This window comes from Pelophylax lessonae (genome assembly GCF_965119305.1).
Source record: "Pelophylax lessonae genome assembly, chromosome: 8".
Classification (NCBI taxonomy): Eukaryota; Metazoa; Chordata; class Amphibia; order Anura; family Ranidae; genus Pelophylax; species Pelophylax lessonae.
In genome coordinates this window covers 276,966,859-276,983,681 of record NC_138775.1, presented here as the reverse complement: position 1 = coordinate 276,983,681, position 16,823 = coordinate 276,966,859, and the positions used below count along the sequence as shown (strand labels likewise).

Sequence of the window (16,823 nt, the reverse complement as noted above, 5' to 3'; positions counted from 1 at the left end):
TATGTGATGCAGTGCCGTCTAAGGGCCCGAAGATCACCACCATCCAGTATGGTTTTCTGGCCTTGACCCTTACGCACAGAGATTGTTCCAGATTCTCTGAATCTTTGGATGATATTATGCACTGTAGATGATGATAACTTCAAACTCTGCAATTTTTCTCTGAGAAACTCCTTTCTGATATTGCTTCACTATTTTTTGATGTAGCATTGGGGGAATTGGTGATCCTCTGCCCATCTTGACTTGTGAGAGACACTGCCACCCTGAGAGGCTCTTTTTATACCCAATCATGTTGCCAATTGACCGAATAAGTTGCAAATTGGACCTCCAGCTGTTCCTTATATGTACCTTTAACTTTTCCGGCCTCTTATTGCTACCTGTCCCAACTTTTTTGGAATGTGTAGCTCTCATGAAATCCAAAATGAGCCAATATTTGGCATCACATTTCAAAATGTCTCACTTTCAACATTTGATATGTTATCTAGATTAAATTGTGAATAAAATAAAAGTTTACGAGATTTGTAAATTAGTCCATTCCTTTTTTACTCACAATTTGTACAGTGTCCCAACTTTTTTGTAATTGGGTTTGTAGCAAAAAATAGTGATTTTAACTTGTAAACACGAAGTGTCAGAAATAGGCCTGGTCCTTAAGTTAAGGTGACCAGGTTTATTAAAATGAAATCTTGGGACATATTTTTTTTTATTGGCAAATGGCACAGGACTGCAGAATACACAGAGTGCTGGGCACAGGACTGCAGAATACAGAGCCCTGGGACCAGGACTACATAATACACATAGCGCTGGGTACAGGACTACATAATACAGAGAGCGCTGGGCACAGGACTGCATAATACACAGAGCGCTGGGTACAGGACTACATAACACAGAGAGCGCTGGGCACAGGACTGCATAATACACAGAGCGCTGGGCACAGGACTACATAATACACAGAGCGCTGGGCACAGGGCTACATAATGCAGAGCGTGCTAGGCACAGGCCTGCATAATACACAGAGTGCTGGGCACAGGACTACATAATACACAGAGCGCTTGGCACAGGACTGCATAATACACAGGGCGCTGGGTACAGGAGACTACATAATACACAGGGCGCTGGGCACACGACTACATAATACACAGGGCACAGGATTACATAATACACAGAGAGCTGGGCACAGGACTGCATAATACACAGAGCGCTGGGTACAGGGCTACATAATATACAGGACTGCATGATACACAGAGCGCTGGGCACAGGACTGCATAATACACAGAGCGCTGGGCAAAGGACTACATAATGCACAGAGTGCTGGGCACAGGCCTGCATAATACACAGTGCTGGGCACAGGACTACATAATACACAGGGCACTGGGCACAGGACTACATAATACACAGAGCGCTGGGCACAGGACTGCTTAATACACTGAGCACTGGGCACAGGACTGCATAATACACAGAGCGCTGGGCACAGGACTGCATAATACACAGAGCGCTGGGCATAGTACTAGATAATACATAGAGAGCTGGGCACAGGACTGAATCCGGGGACAAAACTGGGGACAGACTTGGTCCAGGGACAGTGTCCTCAGTCCAGGGACGTCTGGTCACCCTAACTTAAGTGGTTAATGGGATATTCATTTTTCTTGTTATTTTTGGCTTCTTTATAGCTGCCTTCATATCAGAGCATCCAAATACAAATGTAGATTTATAGAAGCTGTAGCACAGATGCAGGTTAGTAGAAGGCAGACGTGTCTTCTGGGCTAATTATATTTAAAGCCAGAAGGGATCCTGCTGGGATGTGTGACCCTCGCTCGGGGTCACTTACTGTTTGCTCATGTTTTTTTTCTGTTAAGCAGTCCGGGAACACATGGCGGGGGGACACATGGCCATTGTGCTTAAGAGCTTAGTGGGCTGTCCTGTAATGCTGAAGCCTATCCAAGTCACTTCTTCAGTTCTAATGAGTATCAGGTCACCCTGACGTGGCAGAGTCAGGTCACCCTAAACACCGGTCACCCTGACATGGCAGAGTGGGGTCACCCTGGCATGGAAGAGTCAGGTCACCCTAAACACCGGTCACCCTGACATGGCAGAGTGGGGTCACCCTGGCATGGAAGAGTCAGGTCACCCTAAACACCGGTCACCCTGACATGGCAGAGTGGGGTCACCCTGGCATGGCAGAGTCAGGTCACCCTTACATAGCAGCTGCATGACCCCACTCTGTAATGCCAGGGTGACCGGTGTTTAGGGTGACCTGACTCTGCCATGCCAGGGAGACCCCACTCTGCCATGTCAGGGTGACAGGTGTTTAGGGTGACCTGACTCTGCCATGCCAGGGAGACCCCACTCTGCCATGTCAGGGTGACCGGTGTTTAGGGTGACCTGACTCTGCCATGCCAGGGTGACCCCACTCTGCCATGCCAGGGTGACCGTGTGTATATATATATATATATATATATATATATATATATATATATATATAATGTGTGTGTGTGTGTGTGTGTGTGTATGTGTGTATGTGTATATGTGTATATATATATATATATATATATATATATACATATATATATATTGTGTGTGTGTGTATATATATATATATATATATATATATATACACACACAATATATATATGTATATATACATATACACATACACACACACATTATATATATATATATATATATATATATATATATATATATATATATATATATATATATATATATATATATATATATATACACACGGTCACCCTGGCATGGCAGAGTGGGGTCTCCCTGGCATGGCAGAGTCAGGTCACCCTAAACACCGGTCACCCTGACATGGCAGAGTGGGGTCTCCCTGGCATGGCAGAGTCAGGTCACCCTAAACACCGGTCACCCTGACATGGCAGAGTGGGGTCACCTTAAACACCGGTCACCCTGACATGGCAGAGTGGGGTCACCACACAATATATATCTATATATATATAAAGGCCTCCTGAAAACGCAAGAGCTAAACGCGGGTGAACGCGTTCGGCCGCGCTCGGTTGCGTTTTTGCGTTTGAAACGCCGGGAAACACACATTCGAACGCAAATAATTGCTTTCCAAAAAACGTCCCTGAACTCAACTGCCTCTAAATGACTGTAAACGACCCTGTGTTCATGGACAGATAAGATAACATAGAGGAGGGTTCAGGGGTTTCTGAAAAAAACGCCCAACTGCTCCTAAACGTCCGTTTTACAAGTTGCAGTGTACATGAGCCCTAACTCTAAACAGGTAATTGTTAACATTTTTTAAAGCGTGGCCTATAGAGATTAGAGACTACCTACCGTCGATTTTCGCCATTCCACAGGCGTGCGTAATTTTAAGGCCCCATGCACACAGGGCGTCAGAAAAAAGGAACTGCAAAGCTTTTTCCGACGCTAGGAAAAAGCGGCGTCAAAAATGCCCCATTAGCAGCATTTTACATTGGCGTCAATGCGCGTTTAGGCGTGTCGGTGCTTAGCAGTGTTTTTAAATAAACACAACCCTCTTCTATTTGTGAACAATCACATTTTTCACATTTTAAAAAACGCCTGACGCTGATAAAAGCCGTTATACGGTGTTAAGCCGCGTTTAGCAGCGTCAGGCGTTTTTACAGCTTGACGCTGCAGCTCCAGAACGCACTGGCCCTGGGTTTTTCTTTTTTTTCAGCTTAAAAACGCCTATGCGACTTTGAGCTCCTAAAAGCCTGTGTGTGCATGAGGCTATAGAATAACATGGAGGGGCCTTTTTAAGCTGTAAAAAAAAACGTCTGATGCCCTAACAGCAGCTGCAAAAACGCCCTCTGTGCATGGGGCCTAAAGCGTGACATGATAGGTATCTGTTTACATCTTTTACATTATGCAAAAAAATTTGGCCAACTTTACGGTTTACAGTAGTTTTATTTTTTGATCCATTGAAGTGTATTTTTGCCAAAAACATTGCGTTTTTTTGTTGTTTTTTGTTTTTTATTGGTTGAGCCAGATGGACTTGTGTCTTTTTTCAACCTGACTAACTATGTAACTATGAAAGACCGCTGCGCAAATACCGTTTGATATAAAATATTGCAACAGCCGCCATTTTATTCTCTAGGGTTTCTGCTAAAAATATATATATATATATATATATATATATATTGAAGACTAGGGAGGAGGGGAGAACTTCTACTCGAAGCCTGGGGGGGGACTCCCACTCGAAGACTGGGGGGGGGGACTTCCACTCGGATCACCTAGGCCAGTGGTGTCACACTCAATTTCATTGCGGGCCGTATCAGTCGCCCTCCAAGGGCCAGTTGTATCCGTAAGATGTCCAGAGAACCCCACCTCCCTTACATCAGATGTCAAGAGCCATTAGAAGTCCAGAGTCCCTCACCCTCCCCTACATCACAGTACACCTCCCTTACCTTCTGCTGCTGCTGCTGGCAAGAAGCTTTGGTGGAGCTGGGAAACAGGTAGTGCAGAGTCTGAAGGAGGACCAGTGGAGGACTGGGGTCAGCTGAATGCTAACACCAGCAGAGGCAGAGATGGGGGGGGGGGAGGGGGTTGCGGCTGCACAGAGAGGTGCAGGATCTTTAGGTGGAGTTCTGTCTTCCTTATCTGATACCAAGCACTAAGCCCGAGAAGGAAGGGGGGGGGAGCAGAGACGAGCCTTCCCTTGGCTGCGTGGAGAAGCGCAGGATCTAATGGAGGAGTTCTGTCCTCCACTCTGCTGCTGACTGCTAAGACAAGGTGGGGGCAACAATGAGGGGGTTGACGCAGGGGAAGAGCAAGGGCCACATGAAATGGCCTGAAGGGCCGGATTCGTCCCCCAGGCTTTGTGTTTGACACATGTGACATAGGTGGTCGCAGCGGAAGTGGGAACAGGTAACTCTCAACACCAGGTACTTGCACCCCCCCCCCCAAAAAAAAAAAAAGATTGCTAAATGTCAAAGAGGAGGGGGCACCTTAAAGCGGAACTTTTCCTTTTGGGTGGAGCTCCGTTTTAGGGTCCGTACATGGACTAGTCTGCAGACCCCCAGAACCTGCACCTTCCCCACCATGTTTTTGGGCTCTGCTATTCCACTTGCAGGCCCAGGACCCACATGGCAGGTGTCGCTGGGTAGAGGGACCCCCATACATCAATACACTAATCTCCCCTAGCTAGTGAAGAGTGATGGGGGTTTTGTCACCTCTCAGGCTGCTGGGACCAGAGAAGGAGGGAATGGAGTGCGATCTACGCTCCGTACCTTCAGCAGACGACAGGTGAGACATTGGAGGTCAAATAGACCCCTGAAGTCTCAGTAAAGACAGTTTTTAAATACTTTTTATTTTTATTATTCTTTTTATTTATTTTTTTATTACTTTTATTTATTTATTTTTCTTATTTATTTTTTATTACTTTTTATTTTTTTTATTTTTATTGATAGCAATAAAGTTAATAATTAAGTGAAAAAAGTATACACAAATTAAAGGTACACCCTAGCACCTAAACTTGCCCCCCAAAAAAATTCTGAGTACCTCTCCCACCCACAAACATGTATGTAAACGCTCATGTCAAGGGGCCTACCTATGAAAATGTTGATTGCGCAATGCATGTTATACAGTATATCTCTGCTTAGCCGGAGTGAGTGCAATAATTCAGGGGACATTATTCATGGTTAAAGCGGAGTTCCACCCAAAAGTGGAACCTCCGCTTATCTGATTCCTCCTCCCCCCTCCTTTTGGGGGTGGGGGGGGGGGGGAGTGGGTACCTGTTTTTGACAGCTCCCCTCTCTCCTCTCTAGTTTCATTAGCATGCACAATTTTATGGCTTGACTTGTTGGGTATTTATTTACTCGGCACAACCAACATTTTTTATATTTTACAAAAAAAAAAAATTGGGTAACACCTTGCATTTGCCTATTTTTTACTTATTTTTTTAGTAACAATTTGTGCTTGCTAATCTGTTGCCATAGTTTGTGTGACATTGCAACTACAACCATTTTATTCTCCGGGGTACCTGGTTTAAGGGAAAAAATAATAAATAAATATATAGATATATTGAAAACTGGAAGGGGTGCAGTGTGATGCTCTTTATACTGTAAATAGGAATAAGAAGGGGTGCTCACCCTATACAGTATATATTTAGGATTAGGAAGGGGTGCAGTGTGTTGCTCTATATATTACTAGGAAAAGGAAGGGATGCTCTCTCTATACAGTATATATCTAGTATATACTGTATATATATATATATTAGAAGGGGGTGCAGGATATAATTCTAGGATTAGTAGGGGGTACAGGATACAATTCTAGGATTAGGGGGGGTACAGGATATAAATCTAGGATTAGGAGGGGGTGCAGGATATAAATCTAGGATTGGTTGGAGGGGGTGCAGGATATAAATCTAGGATTAAGAGGGGGTGCAGGATATAAATCTAGGATTAGGGGGGGTACAGGATATAAATCTAGGATTGGTTGGAGGGGGTGCAGGATATAAATCTTGGATTAGAATGGGGTGCAAGATATAATTCTAGGATTAGGAGGGGTGCAGGATATAAATCTAGGATTAGAAGGGGGTGCAGGATATAAATCTAGGATTAGAAGGGGGTGCAGGATATAAATCTAGGATTAGGAGGGGGTGCAGGATATAAATCTAGGATTAGGAGGGGGTGCAGAATATAAATCTAGGATTAGAAGGGGTGCAGGATATAAATCTAGGATTAGAAGGGGGTGCAGGATATAAATCTAGGATTAGAAGGGGTGCAGGATATAAATCTAGGATTAGAAGGGGGTGCAGGATATAATTCTAGGATTAGGGGGGGTACAGGATATAAATCTAGGATTAGGAGGGGTGCAGGATATAAATCTAGGATTAGAAGGGGGTGCAGGATATAAATCTGGGATTAGAAGGGGGTGCAGGATATAAATCTAGGATTAGAAGGGAGTGCAGGATATAAATCTAGGATTAGAAGGGGGTGCAGGATATAAATCTGGGATTAGAAGGGGGTGCAGGATATAAATCTAGGATTAGAAGGGGTGCAGGATATAAATCTAGGATTAGAAGGGGGTGCAGGATATAATTCTAGGATTAGGGGGGGTACAGGATATAAATCTAGGATTAGGAGGGGTGCAGGATATAAATCTAGGATTAGAAGGGGGTGCAGGATATAAATCTGGGATTAGAAGGGGGTGCAGGATATAAATCTAGGATTAGAAGGGAGTGCAGGATATAAATCTAGGATTAGAAGGGGGTGCAGGATATAAATCTGGGATTAGAAGGGGGTTCAGGATATAAATCTAGTATTAGAAGGGGGTGCAGGATATAAATCTAGGATTAGAAGGGAGTGCAGGATATAAATCTAGGATTAGGAGGGGGTGCAGGGATATAAATCTAGGATTAGGAGGGGGTGCAGGATATAAATCTAGGATTAGGAGGGGGTGCAGGATATAAATCTAGGATTAGGAGGGGGTGTAGGCTGGTGCTGTACATACATTATACTGTATATAGGATTAGGGGGTGCAGGATATAAATCCAGGATAAAGAGGGGGTGTAGGATATAACTCTGGGATTGGAGGGGGAGGGGGTGCAGGATATAATTCTAGGATTGGGTGGGGGGTGCAGGATATAATTCTAGGATTGGGTGGGGGGTGCAGGCTGGTTCTGTACATACATTTTCATATATATATATATATATATATATATATATATATATATATAGCATTGGGAGGGAGGGGGCGCAGGATATAATTCTAGGAATTGGGGGGGGGGTGTAGGGTGGTGCTGCACATACATACATACATTATATATAGCATGGAGGGTTCTGGTTCTGTACATACATTTTCATATATATATATATATATATAGCATTGGGAGGGAGGGGGTGCAGTATATAACTCTAGGATTGGGGGGGGGGTGATGCTGTACATACATCATATATAGGATTATGGGGGGGGTGCAGGATATAACTCTAGGATGGGGGGGGGAGTAGGGTGGTGCCATACATACATTATATATAGGATTATGGGGGGGGGGGGAGTGCAGGATATAACTCTAGGATGGGGGGGGAGTAGGGTGGTGCTGTACATACATTATATATAGGATTATGGGGGGAGGGAGTTGGGTGGTGCTGTACATACATTATATATAGGACTATGGGGGGGGGGGTGCAGGATATAATTCTAGGATTGGGGGGTGTAGGATGGTGCTGTACATACATTATATATAGGATTATGGGGGGGGGGGGTTGTAGGATGGTGCTGTATATACATTATATATAGGATTATGGGGGGGGGGGTTGTAGGATGGTGCTGTATATACATTATATATAGGATTATGGGGGGGGGGGGTGCTGTACATACATTATATATAGGATTATGGGGGGGGGGTGCTGTACATACATTATATATAGGATTATGGGGGGGGGTGCTGTACATACATTATATATAGGATTATGGGGGGGGGGTGCTGTACATACATTATATATAGGATTATGGGGGGGGGGGTGCTGTACATACATTATATATAGGATTATTTATGGGGGGGGGGTATATATTTGGGCAGAGGGTGGTGGAGTGTCTCCGGCAGGCAGGGAAGGGGAGGGCTGATCCAGGACAATAGACACCTCGTTGTGACACCGGGAAGGAGGAGGAGGAGGAAGGATCGGTGTAATCCCCCTGAGCTCCGGGCAGAGGGAGGGAGGAAGGTCAGCGGGATTCCTCCTCCATGAGCCTGCTCGGGTCTTACCGGAAAAAGACGAACAATGACGGTTACGAGTTTTTGCAGCTGGTGGACAGCAACGGGGAGGCCAGTAGCGGAGGAGGCGGCAGGCAGCGGCCGGGGAGCCGGCAAGGAGTGAGCGCGGCGGCGGCGGCGCCATCCGGAGGAGCCTCTCCAGCAGCAACAGCGGCGGCAGCCAGGAGCCCGGGCCGGCACAGCGACTGCAGCACCATGGACAGCTCAGGTACCTCCCGGCCTAGTGCATGGAGGGGGGTCGGTGCATGGAGGGGCTGTGGGGGATCGGGGGTCGGTGCATGGAGGGGCTGTGTGGGATCGGGTCGGTGCATGAAGGGGCTGTGGGGGATCGGGTCGGTGCATGAAGGGGCTGTGGGGGATCGGGTCGGTGCATGAAGGGGCTGTGGGGGATCGGGTCGGTGCAAGAAGGGGCTGTAAGGGATCGGGGGTCGGTGCATGGAAGGGCTGTTGGGGGTCGGTGCATGGAGGGGCTGTGGGGGATCGGGGGTCGGTGCATGGAAGGGCTGTTGGGGGTCGGTGCATGGAGGGGCTGTGGGGGTCGGTGCATGGAGGGGCTGTGGGGGATCGGGGGTCGGTGCATGGAGGGGCTGTGGGGGTCGGTGCATGGAGGGGCTGTGGGGGATCGGGGGTCGGTGCATGGAGGGGCTGTGGGGGTCGGTGCATGGAGGGGCTGTGGGGGATCGGGGGTCGGTGCATGGAGGGGCTGTGGGGGATCGGGGGTCGGTGCATGGAGGGGCTGTGGGGGATTGGGGGTCGGTGCATGGAAGGGCTGTTGGGGGTCGGTGCATGGAGGGGCTGTGGGGGTCGGTGCATGGAGGGGCTGTGGGGGATCGGGGGTCGGTGCATGGAGGGGCTGTGGGGGATCGGGGGTCGGTGCATGGAGGGGCTGTGGGGGATTGGGGGTCGGTGCATGGAAGGGCTGTTGGGGGTCGGTGCATGGAGGGGCTGTGGGGGTCGGTGCATGGAGGGGCTGTGGGGGATCGGGGGTCGGTGCATGGAAGGGCTGTTGGGGGTCGGTGCATGGAGGGGCTGTGGGGGATCGGGGGTCGGTGCATGGAGGGGCTGTGGGGGATCAGGGGTCGGTACATGGAGGGGCTGTGAGGGATCGGGGGTCAGTGCATGCTGTATGGGGGGTCTGTAGACATTACACACCCCATATTATGGCACTGATAGGTTGCAGCACCATGGACAGCTCTGTATAATGGGGGGGGGGGGGGCTATGCATGATGTGTGATTAGACGATATCAGGGTGTCAGTGCATGCTGCATGGGGGAGGGGAGGGGGGTGTCATACAGATTATGCATAGTATATTGTACTACAAGCCCCAGGTAAAATGGGGGCCTAATGCATGTGTGATTAGAGGGGATCAGGCTGGTGCATGCTGCATAGGGGGGTCATAGACATTACACACCCCTTAATATGGTTCTATTATTAGGCTGCATCACCATGGACACCCCAGGCATAATGGGGGGGGGGGGGGGGGAGACAAATTCATGATAACAGGATCAGGGTGTCTTTGCATGCTATGCTTTAAGAGAGAGAATACACACTATATAATACTGTATATCATATATTGTTCTATAACGCTGCAGCACCATGGACAGCATAATGTGTGATCATAGGATAAGAGGGTGTCAGCAGTATGGGGGATCATGCACATTACACACCCCATATTCTGGTGCTATAGAGCTGTAACACCATGCACAGCTCCAGTATAATTTGTGGGGGGAGGTTGTGATATGCATGATGTGTGATCATATGGGATCAGGGTGTCAGTAAAGGCTGTATGGGGGATTATACACATTTTTGTCAGATTTTATATTGTAAAATGAAGCAACATGGACAGCTCATGTATAATGGGGGAGCCTAATGCATGATGTGTAATCATACAGTATTAGGGTGTCAGTGCATGCTGCATGGGGGATCACACACATTACACTTCTCTTACTATGGTACTGTAGCACTATGGACAGCTCAGGTATGTGCAGTCTAATGCATGATGGGGCTGTGTGCGATCTGACACAATCAGGGTGCCAGGACATGTTGCATTGGGGATCATACACATTACACCCCCTTGCTCAGATATAATAGGGGCCTAGTGCATGGTAGGTGATCCTATGGTACCAAGGTGTCAGTACATCCTCCATAGTGTATTCATTCCGCACCCCATTTTATGGTACTAAAAGGCGTCAGCACCATGGACAGCTCAGGTACAATAGGAGGCCTAATTCATGATGGGGGGCTGTATGTGATCATATGGGATCATGGTGTAAGTGCACGCTGCATGGGGGATTATACATATTGTGGATCTTATGTTATATATAATATATTATACTATAGGAGTGCAGCACCATTGACAGCTTAGGTATATTGGAGGCCTGATGCATAACTTGTGATTACAGGATCGGGGTGTCAGTGCATGCTGCATGGGGGATCATACATATTACACTTCCCCAATTGCAGCACTGTAAGGCTATAGCACTATGGACAGCTCAGGTACAATAGGAGGCCTAATACATGATGGGGGGCTGTGTGTGATCATATGAGATCATGGTGTAAGTGCATGCTGCATGGGGGATCATACATATTTCACTTCCCCTATTACAGCTCTGTAAGGCTGTAGTACTATGGACAGCTCAGGTACATAGGAGGCCTAATACATGATGGGGGGGGGGGGGGGGCTGTGGGTGATCATATGGGATCATGGTGTAAGTGCACGCTGCATGGGGGATCATACATATTACACTTCCCTTATTACAGCACTGTAAGGCTGTGGCACCATGGACAGCTCAAGTACAATAGGAGGCCTAATACATGATGGGGGGGGAGGGGGCTGTGGGTGATCATATGGGATCATGGTGTAAGTGCATGCTATATGGGGGATTATACATATTGTGTATCTTATATGTTATATATAATATATTGTACTGTAGCAATGCAGCACCATTGACCGCTTATGATGCATAACTTACAGGATCGGGGTCGGGGTGTCAGTGCATGCTGCATTGGGTGATCATACGTGTTACACACCCCTAATATAATACTATAAGGACTCCTATAATATATGACTGTAAGGCTGCAGCATCATGGACAGTGCAGGTACAGCCAGGGAGCCTAATGCATGATGGCAGTTTGTGTGATCATATGCGATCGGGGTATCAGTGCATGCTGCATGGGAGATCATACGTGTTACACACCCCTAATATAATACTATAAGGACTCTCCTATAATATATGACTGTAAGGCTGCAGCATCATGGACAGTGCAGGTACAGCCAGGGGGCCTAATGCATGATGGCAGTTTGTGTGATCATATGCGATCGGGGTGTCAGTGCATGCTGCATGGGAGATCATACATGTTACACACCCCTAATATAATACTATAAGGACTCCTATAATATATGACTGTAAGGCTGCAGCATCATGGACAGTGCAAGTACAGCCAGGGAGCCTAATGCATGATGGCAGTTTGTGTGATCATATGCGATCGGGATGTCAGTGCATGCTGCATGGGGGATCGTACACATTGTACACCCCTATAGTGTTCTATAAGGCTGCAGAACCATAGTCGGCTTGTGTAGAGCTGGGAGGGACTAGAACACCAATATGTTATCACATGATCAGTCTGTCTCTCAGAGGCGTAACTAGAGCCTTCAGGGCCCCGATGCAAGAAACCATGAAGGGCCCCCCCAGATCCCTGGCCGGGGCCCTTCCCTTCAAGCCCAGGGCTCTTCCCACTAATCCTGGGGCTCTTTACTCTCGTTGCATGGCCTTTTATTACGGTCCCGCAGCAGGATCCTTTCACAAGTTCTGCAGTGGGCTCCCTTCCTGCAATCTTTGGGCCTCCCCACAGTGGTGCAATGCCAGGGCCCGGTCGCAAGTGTGACTTTTGCAATCCTGGAAGTTCACCCACTGGTTTGCTACTGGGCCCCCTGGAGCATGGGGCCCGGTAGCAATCGCAACCCCTGCAACCCCTGTAGTTACGCCCCTGCTGTCTCTTTATGCTGCATGGGGGATCATACATCTGATACAGCCCATATAATTGCATTTTCAATCTACAGTGCCACCAGCAGCTTGGGTACAAGTCATATTATAGTGGCATGATCATGCTCACTGGGAGATCATGTGCCATATAATAGGCTACAGCACCATGGACACCTCCAATATAGCTAGGAACCATAATACATGATGGATCTGTGTTATCATATGATTGCCCTGTGTCAGTGCATGCCGCTTGGGGGTTCATTCACTTTCTATACCCAACATCACCCATATACACCCATATCCCAGCATTATCAGGATGCAGCATCATAGATAGCCCAGGAAGAGTCTATGCTGCATTACCTAGCAGTGCATTCTGCTTTTAGGAACATAGACTTGTTGATATCTATTGCAGGACCCTGGACAGCCATGTAGAATATTTCCATGATATTCCATGAATTATATGATCAGAACATTAGATTTTAATGCATGAGGGATTATATAAAGTTATATTATATAAAGATTATATAAAGTCAGATTGCAAGACCATAACCAGCTTAGTGATCATAAAGGCAATTATGTTATACTTACCTGTTCTGTGAAATGGTTTTGCACAGGGCAGCCCTAATCCTCCTCTTCTTGGGCCCCTTGCCGGCACTCCTGGTCCCAGGGCCGTCTTTAATACTGATTGGACCCTGGGCAAATATTTTCTTGGGCCCTCCAAAATCCACTTATCAATTATTTGCAGGCAGCATGGGCTCAAGGGGCAGCTGCTTTGAACCCCTCAACAATGACTGGGCCCAGGGCAGCTGCCCCTTTTGCCCAGTGTTAAAAACAGCCCTGCCTGGTCCCTCCCTTCTGCAGAGTGCCCCCACAGCAAGCAGCTTGCAATAGGGGCACCTGAGCAGGTGTGCTCCTGAGCCACTGCTCTGTGTGTCCATTTACACACAGATCCGTGGCTCACCCCCCCCCCTCTTCTCATTGGCTCACTGGCTGTGATTGACAGCAGCAAGATCCAATGGCTTCCGCTGCTGTCTCAGACAATGCTCAGACAAAGCTTTCTTTTACAATATATTCCTCAATAGCTTTAAAAACGAAAAATCCACTTTTTGCAATTGTAAAAGTACCAGTGACATTCTCACATGGCCTGTGCAGGGAGTAGAGCTGTGGGAGGGACCCAGCAGGCTCCACCTACTACAGGCTGCCTGCAGAAAGCTACAGGAGGGGGCGGAGACATGACCAGTAAATCTTACACAAGGAGAGAGAGCAGCAGTGAGCGGTCTTTATTACAGGAAGGAAAAGTCTCACAGTGGATTACTGCAATGATCTGGAAGATATACACAAAGAACACCGAGAAGAATACATGTGATAAATGGATGTAGACAATATTCACTTATCCTGGTGTTCTGCTTTAATACCAACTATAATCTGCCTGTCAATGCATAGTGCATGAGGGATCATACCCTTTACAATGCCTCGCGAAAGTATTCGGCCCCCTTGAACTTTGCAACCTTTTGCCACATTTCAGGCTTCAAACATAAAGATATAAAACTGTAATTTTTTTATGAAGAATCAACAACAAGTGGGACACAATCATGAAGTGGAACAAAATTTATTGGATATTTCAAACTTTTTTAACAAATAAAAAACTGAAAAATTGGGCGTGCAAAATTATTCAGCCCCCTTAGGTTAATACTTTGTAGCGCCACCTTTTGCTGCGATTACAGCTGTAAGTCGCTTGGGGTATGTCTCTATCAGTTTTGCACATCGAGAGACTGAAATTTTTGCCCATTCCTCCTTGCAAAACAGCTCGAGCTCAGTGAGGTTGGATGGAGAGCGTTTGTGAACAGCAGTTTTCAGTTCTTTCCACAGATTCTCGATTGGATTCAGGTCTGGACTTTGACTTGGCCATTCTAACACCTGGATATGTTTATTTGTGAACCATTCCATTGTAGATTTTGCTTTATGTTTTGGATCATTGTCTTGTTGGAAGACAAATCTCTGTCCCAGTCTCAGGTGATTTGCAGACTCCATCAGGTTTTCTTCCAGAATGGTCCTGTATTTGGCTCCATCCATCTTCCCATCAATTTTAACCATCTTCCCTGTCCCTGCTGAAGAAAAGCAGGCCCAAACCATGATGCTGCCACCACCATGTGTGACAGTGGGGATGGTGTGTTCAGGGTGATGAGCTGTGTTGCTTTTACGCCAAACATAACGTTTTGCATTGTTGCCAAAAAGTTTGATTTTGGTTTCATCTGACCAGAGCACCTTCTTCCACATGTTTGGTGTCTCCCAGGTGGCTTGTGGCAAACTTTAAACGACACTTTTTATGGATATCTTTAAGAAATGGCTTTCTTCTTGCCACTCTCCCATAAAGGCCAGATTTGTGCAGTATACGACTGATTGTTGTCCTATGGACAGAGTCTCCCACCTCAGCTGTAGATCTCTGCAGTTCATCCAGAGTGATCATGGGCCTCTTGGCTGCATCTCTGATCAGTCTTCTCCTTGTATGAGATGAAAGTTTAGAGGGACGGCCAGGTCTTCGTAGATTTGCAGTGGTCTGATACTCCTTCCATTTCAATATTATCGCTTGCACAGTGCTCCTTGGGATGTTTAAAGCTTGGGAAATCTTTTTGTATCCAAATCTGGCTTTAAACTTCTCCACAACAGTATCTCGGACCTGCCTGGTGTGTTCCTTGTTCTTCATGCTCTCTGCACTTTAAACAGACCTCTGAGACTATCACAGTGCAGGTGCATTTATACGGAGACTTGATTACACACAGGTGGATTCTATTTATCATTATTAGTCATTTAGGTCAACATTGGATCATTCAGAGATCCTCACTGAACTTCTGGAGAGAGTTTGCTGCACTGAAAGTAAAGGGGCTGAATAATTTTGCACGCCCAATTTTTCAGTTTTTTATTTGTTAACAAAGTTTGAAATATCCAATACATTCCGTTCCACTTCATGATTGTGTCCCACTTGTTGTTGATTCTTCACAAAAAATTACAGTTTTATATCTTTATGTTTGAAGCCTGAAATGTGTCAAAAGGTCGCAAAGTTCAAGGGGGCCGAATACTTTTGCAAGGCACTGTATATGTACAAGTCATAATACACCTAACTAAAACACTTTGGACCACTCAGGTATAGGTTACATAGTAATATTAGCTAACCACAATATATATCGTACTGTTATGAACTATATAATATCATTTATATCATGTTATGGTATCATATCACAATATTAAATACCATAATATTATGTTATATGCTTCCACCATGGCAAAGTCCCTGCTATATCATTAGCTTGAATACTATAATATCAGCACCAAGGACAGCACAGATATAGGCCATGCTGTGTATACCATAATATTGTGTTATATACTTCAGAACCACGGACAGTGCATGTGTAGGCCATGTTTTATTACCAGGATGAAGACAACTGTGGCAGCACTGCAACCTCCTTTATAGTCCAGGGGTGGCTCAAAAAAACTGGTGCCCCAATTCTGAGGTCTCTGGAACAATACCTAATACATAGTCCATAAAGAAATGCCGGCACATCGGTATAAATCAGCAACGTGGTTCTTTTTTGTAGGACAGTGAGATACAGCCAAACAGAACAGCAAAGCATTTTGGCTTCTCAGGACTTAATCACGGCTAACCATGATTAAAGCGGAGTTCCACCCAAAAGTGGAACTTCCGCTTTAAATACTGCTAACCCCCTGACATGCCACATTTGGCATGTCATTTTTTTGGGGTACCTAGATTTGACAGATACCTGCTCCCACTTCCGCTCGGGCCGCCTAGGCAGCTTGTCGCAGAAGTTCTCCTCTACTTCTCCCTGCAATCCTCTGGGACACGTCACAGGTTCCAGAAGATTGCCCGGCCATTCACAACGCGCAGCGCGATTCACGCATGCGCAGTGTGCACCCGGCTGTGGTGCCGCAAGCTTTCACAGCTAGGTGCCCACACTAGAGATGCCGGCGCCGCCAAGAGGAGAGGGAGAGGATCGAGGCTTCAGGTGGCCGCATCCCTGGACCGTGGGACAGGTGAGTGTGTGTTTATTAAAACCTGCCTGAGCGGCCGAAACGCGTTGGGACTTGGAGCTCTTTTTGGCTGTCTCTCACTGTCATAC

At 46.7% G+C, this 16,823-nt stretch overlaps 1 protein-coding gene across 3 annotated transcripts in view; it reads left to right on the top strand.

The window, feature by feature from the left end:
- The window catches only part of DNAJC6 (DnaJ heat shock protein family (Hsp40) member C6), a 190,949-nt gene that overhangs the window by 49,431 nt on the left and 124,695 nt on the right, over positions 1–16,823 (top strand). The window contains exon 2 of one of the 3 annotated variants that reach the window (XM_082264992.1): positions 8,738–8,915. The exons of 1 other annotated variant lie outside the window; for it this stretch is intronic. In XM_082264992.1, the coding sequence (XP_082121118.1) occupies positions 8,903–8,915 (13 nt within the window). In that variant the 5' untranslated portion in view covers positions 8,738–8,902. Of the gene's footprint in view, positions 1–8,559; positions 8,916–16,823 lie in introns of those variants that run through there. One more of the 3 variants, XM_082264990.1, reaches the window with a different exon arrangement.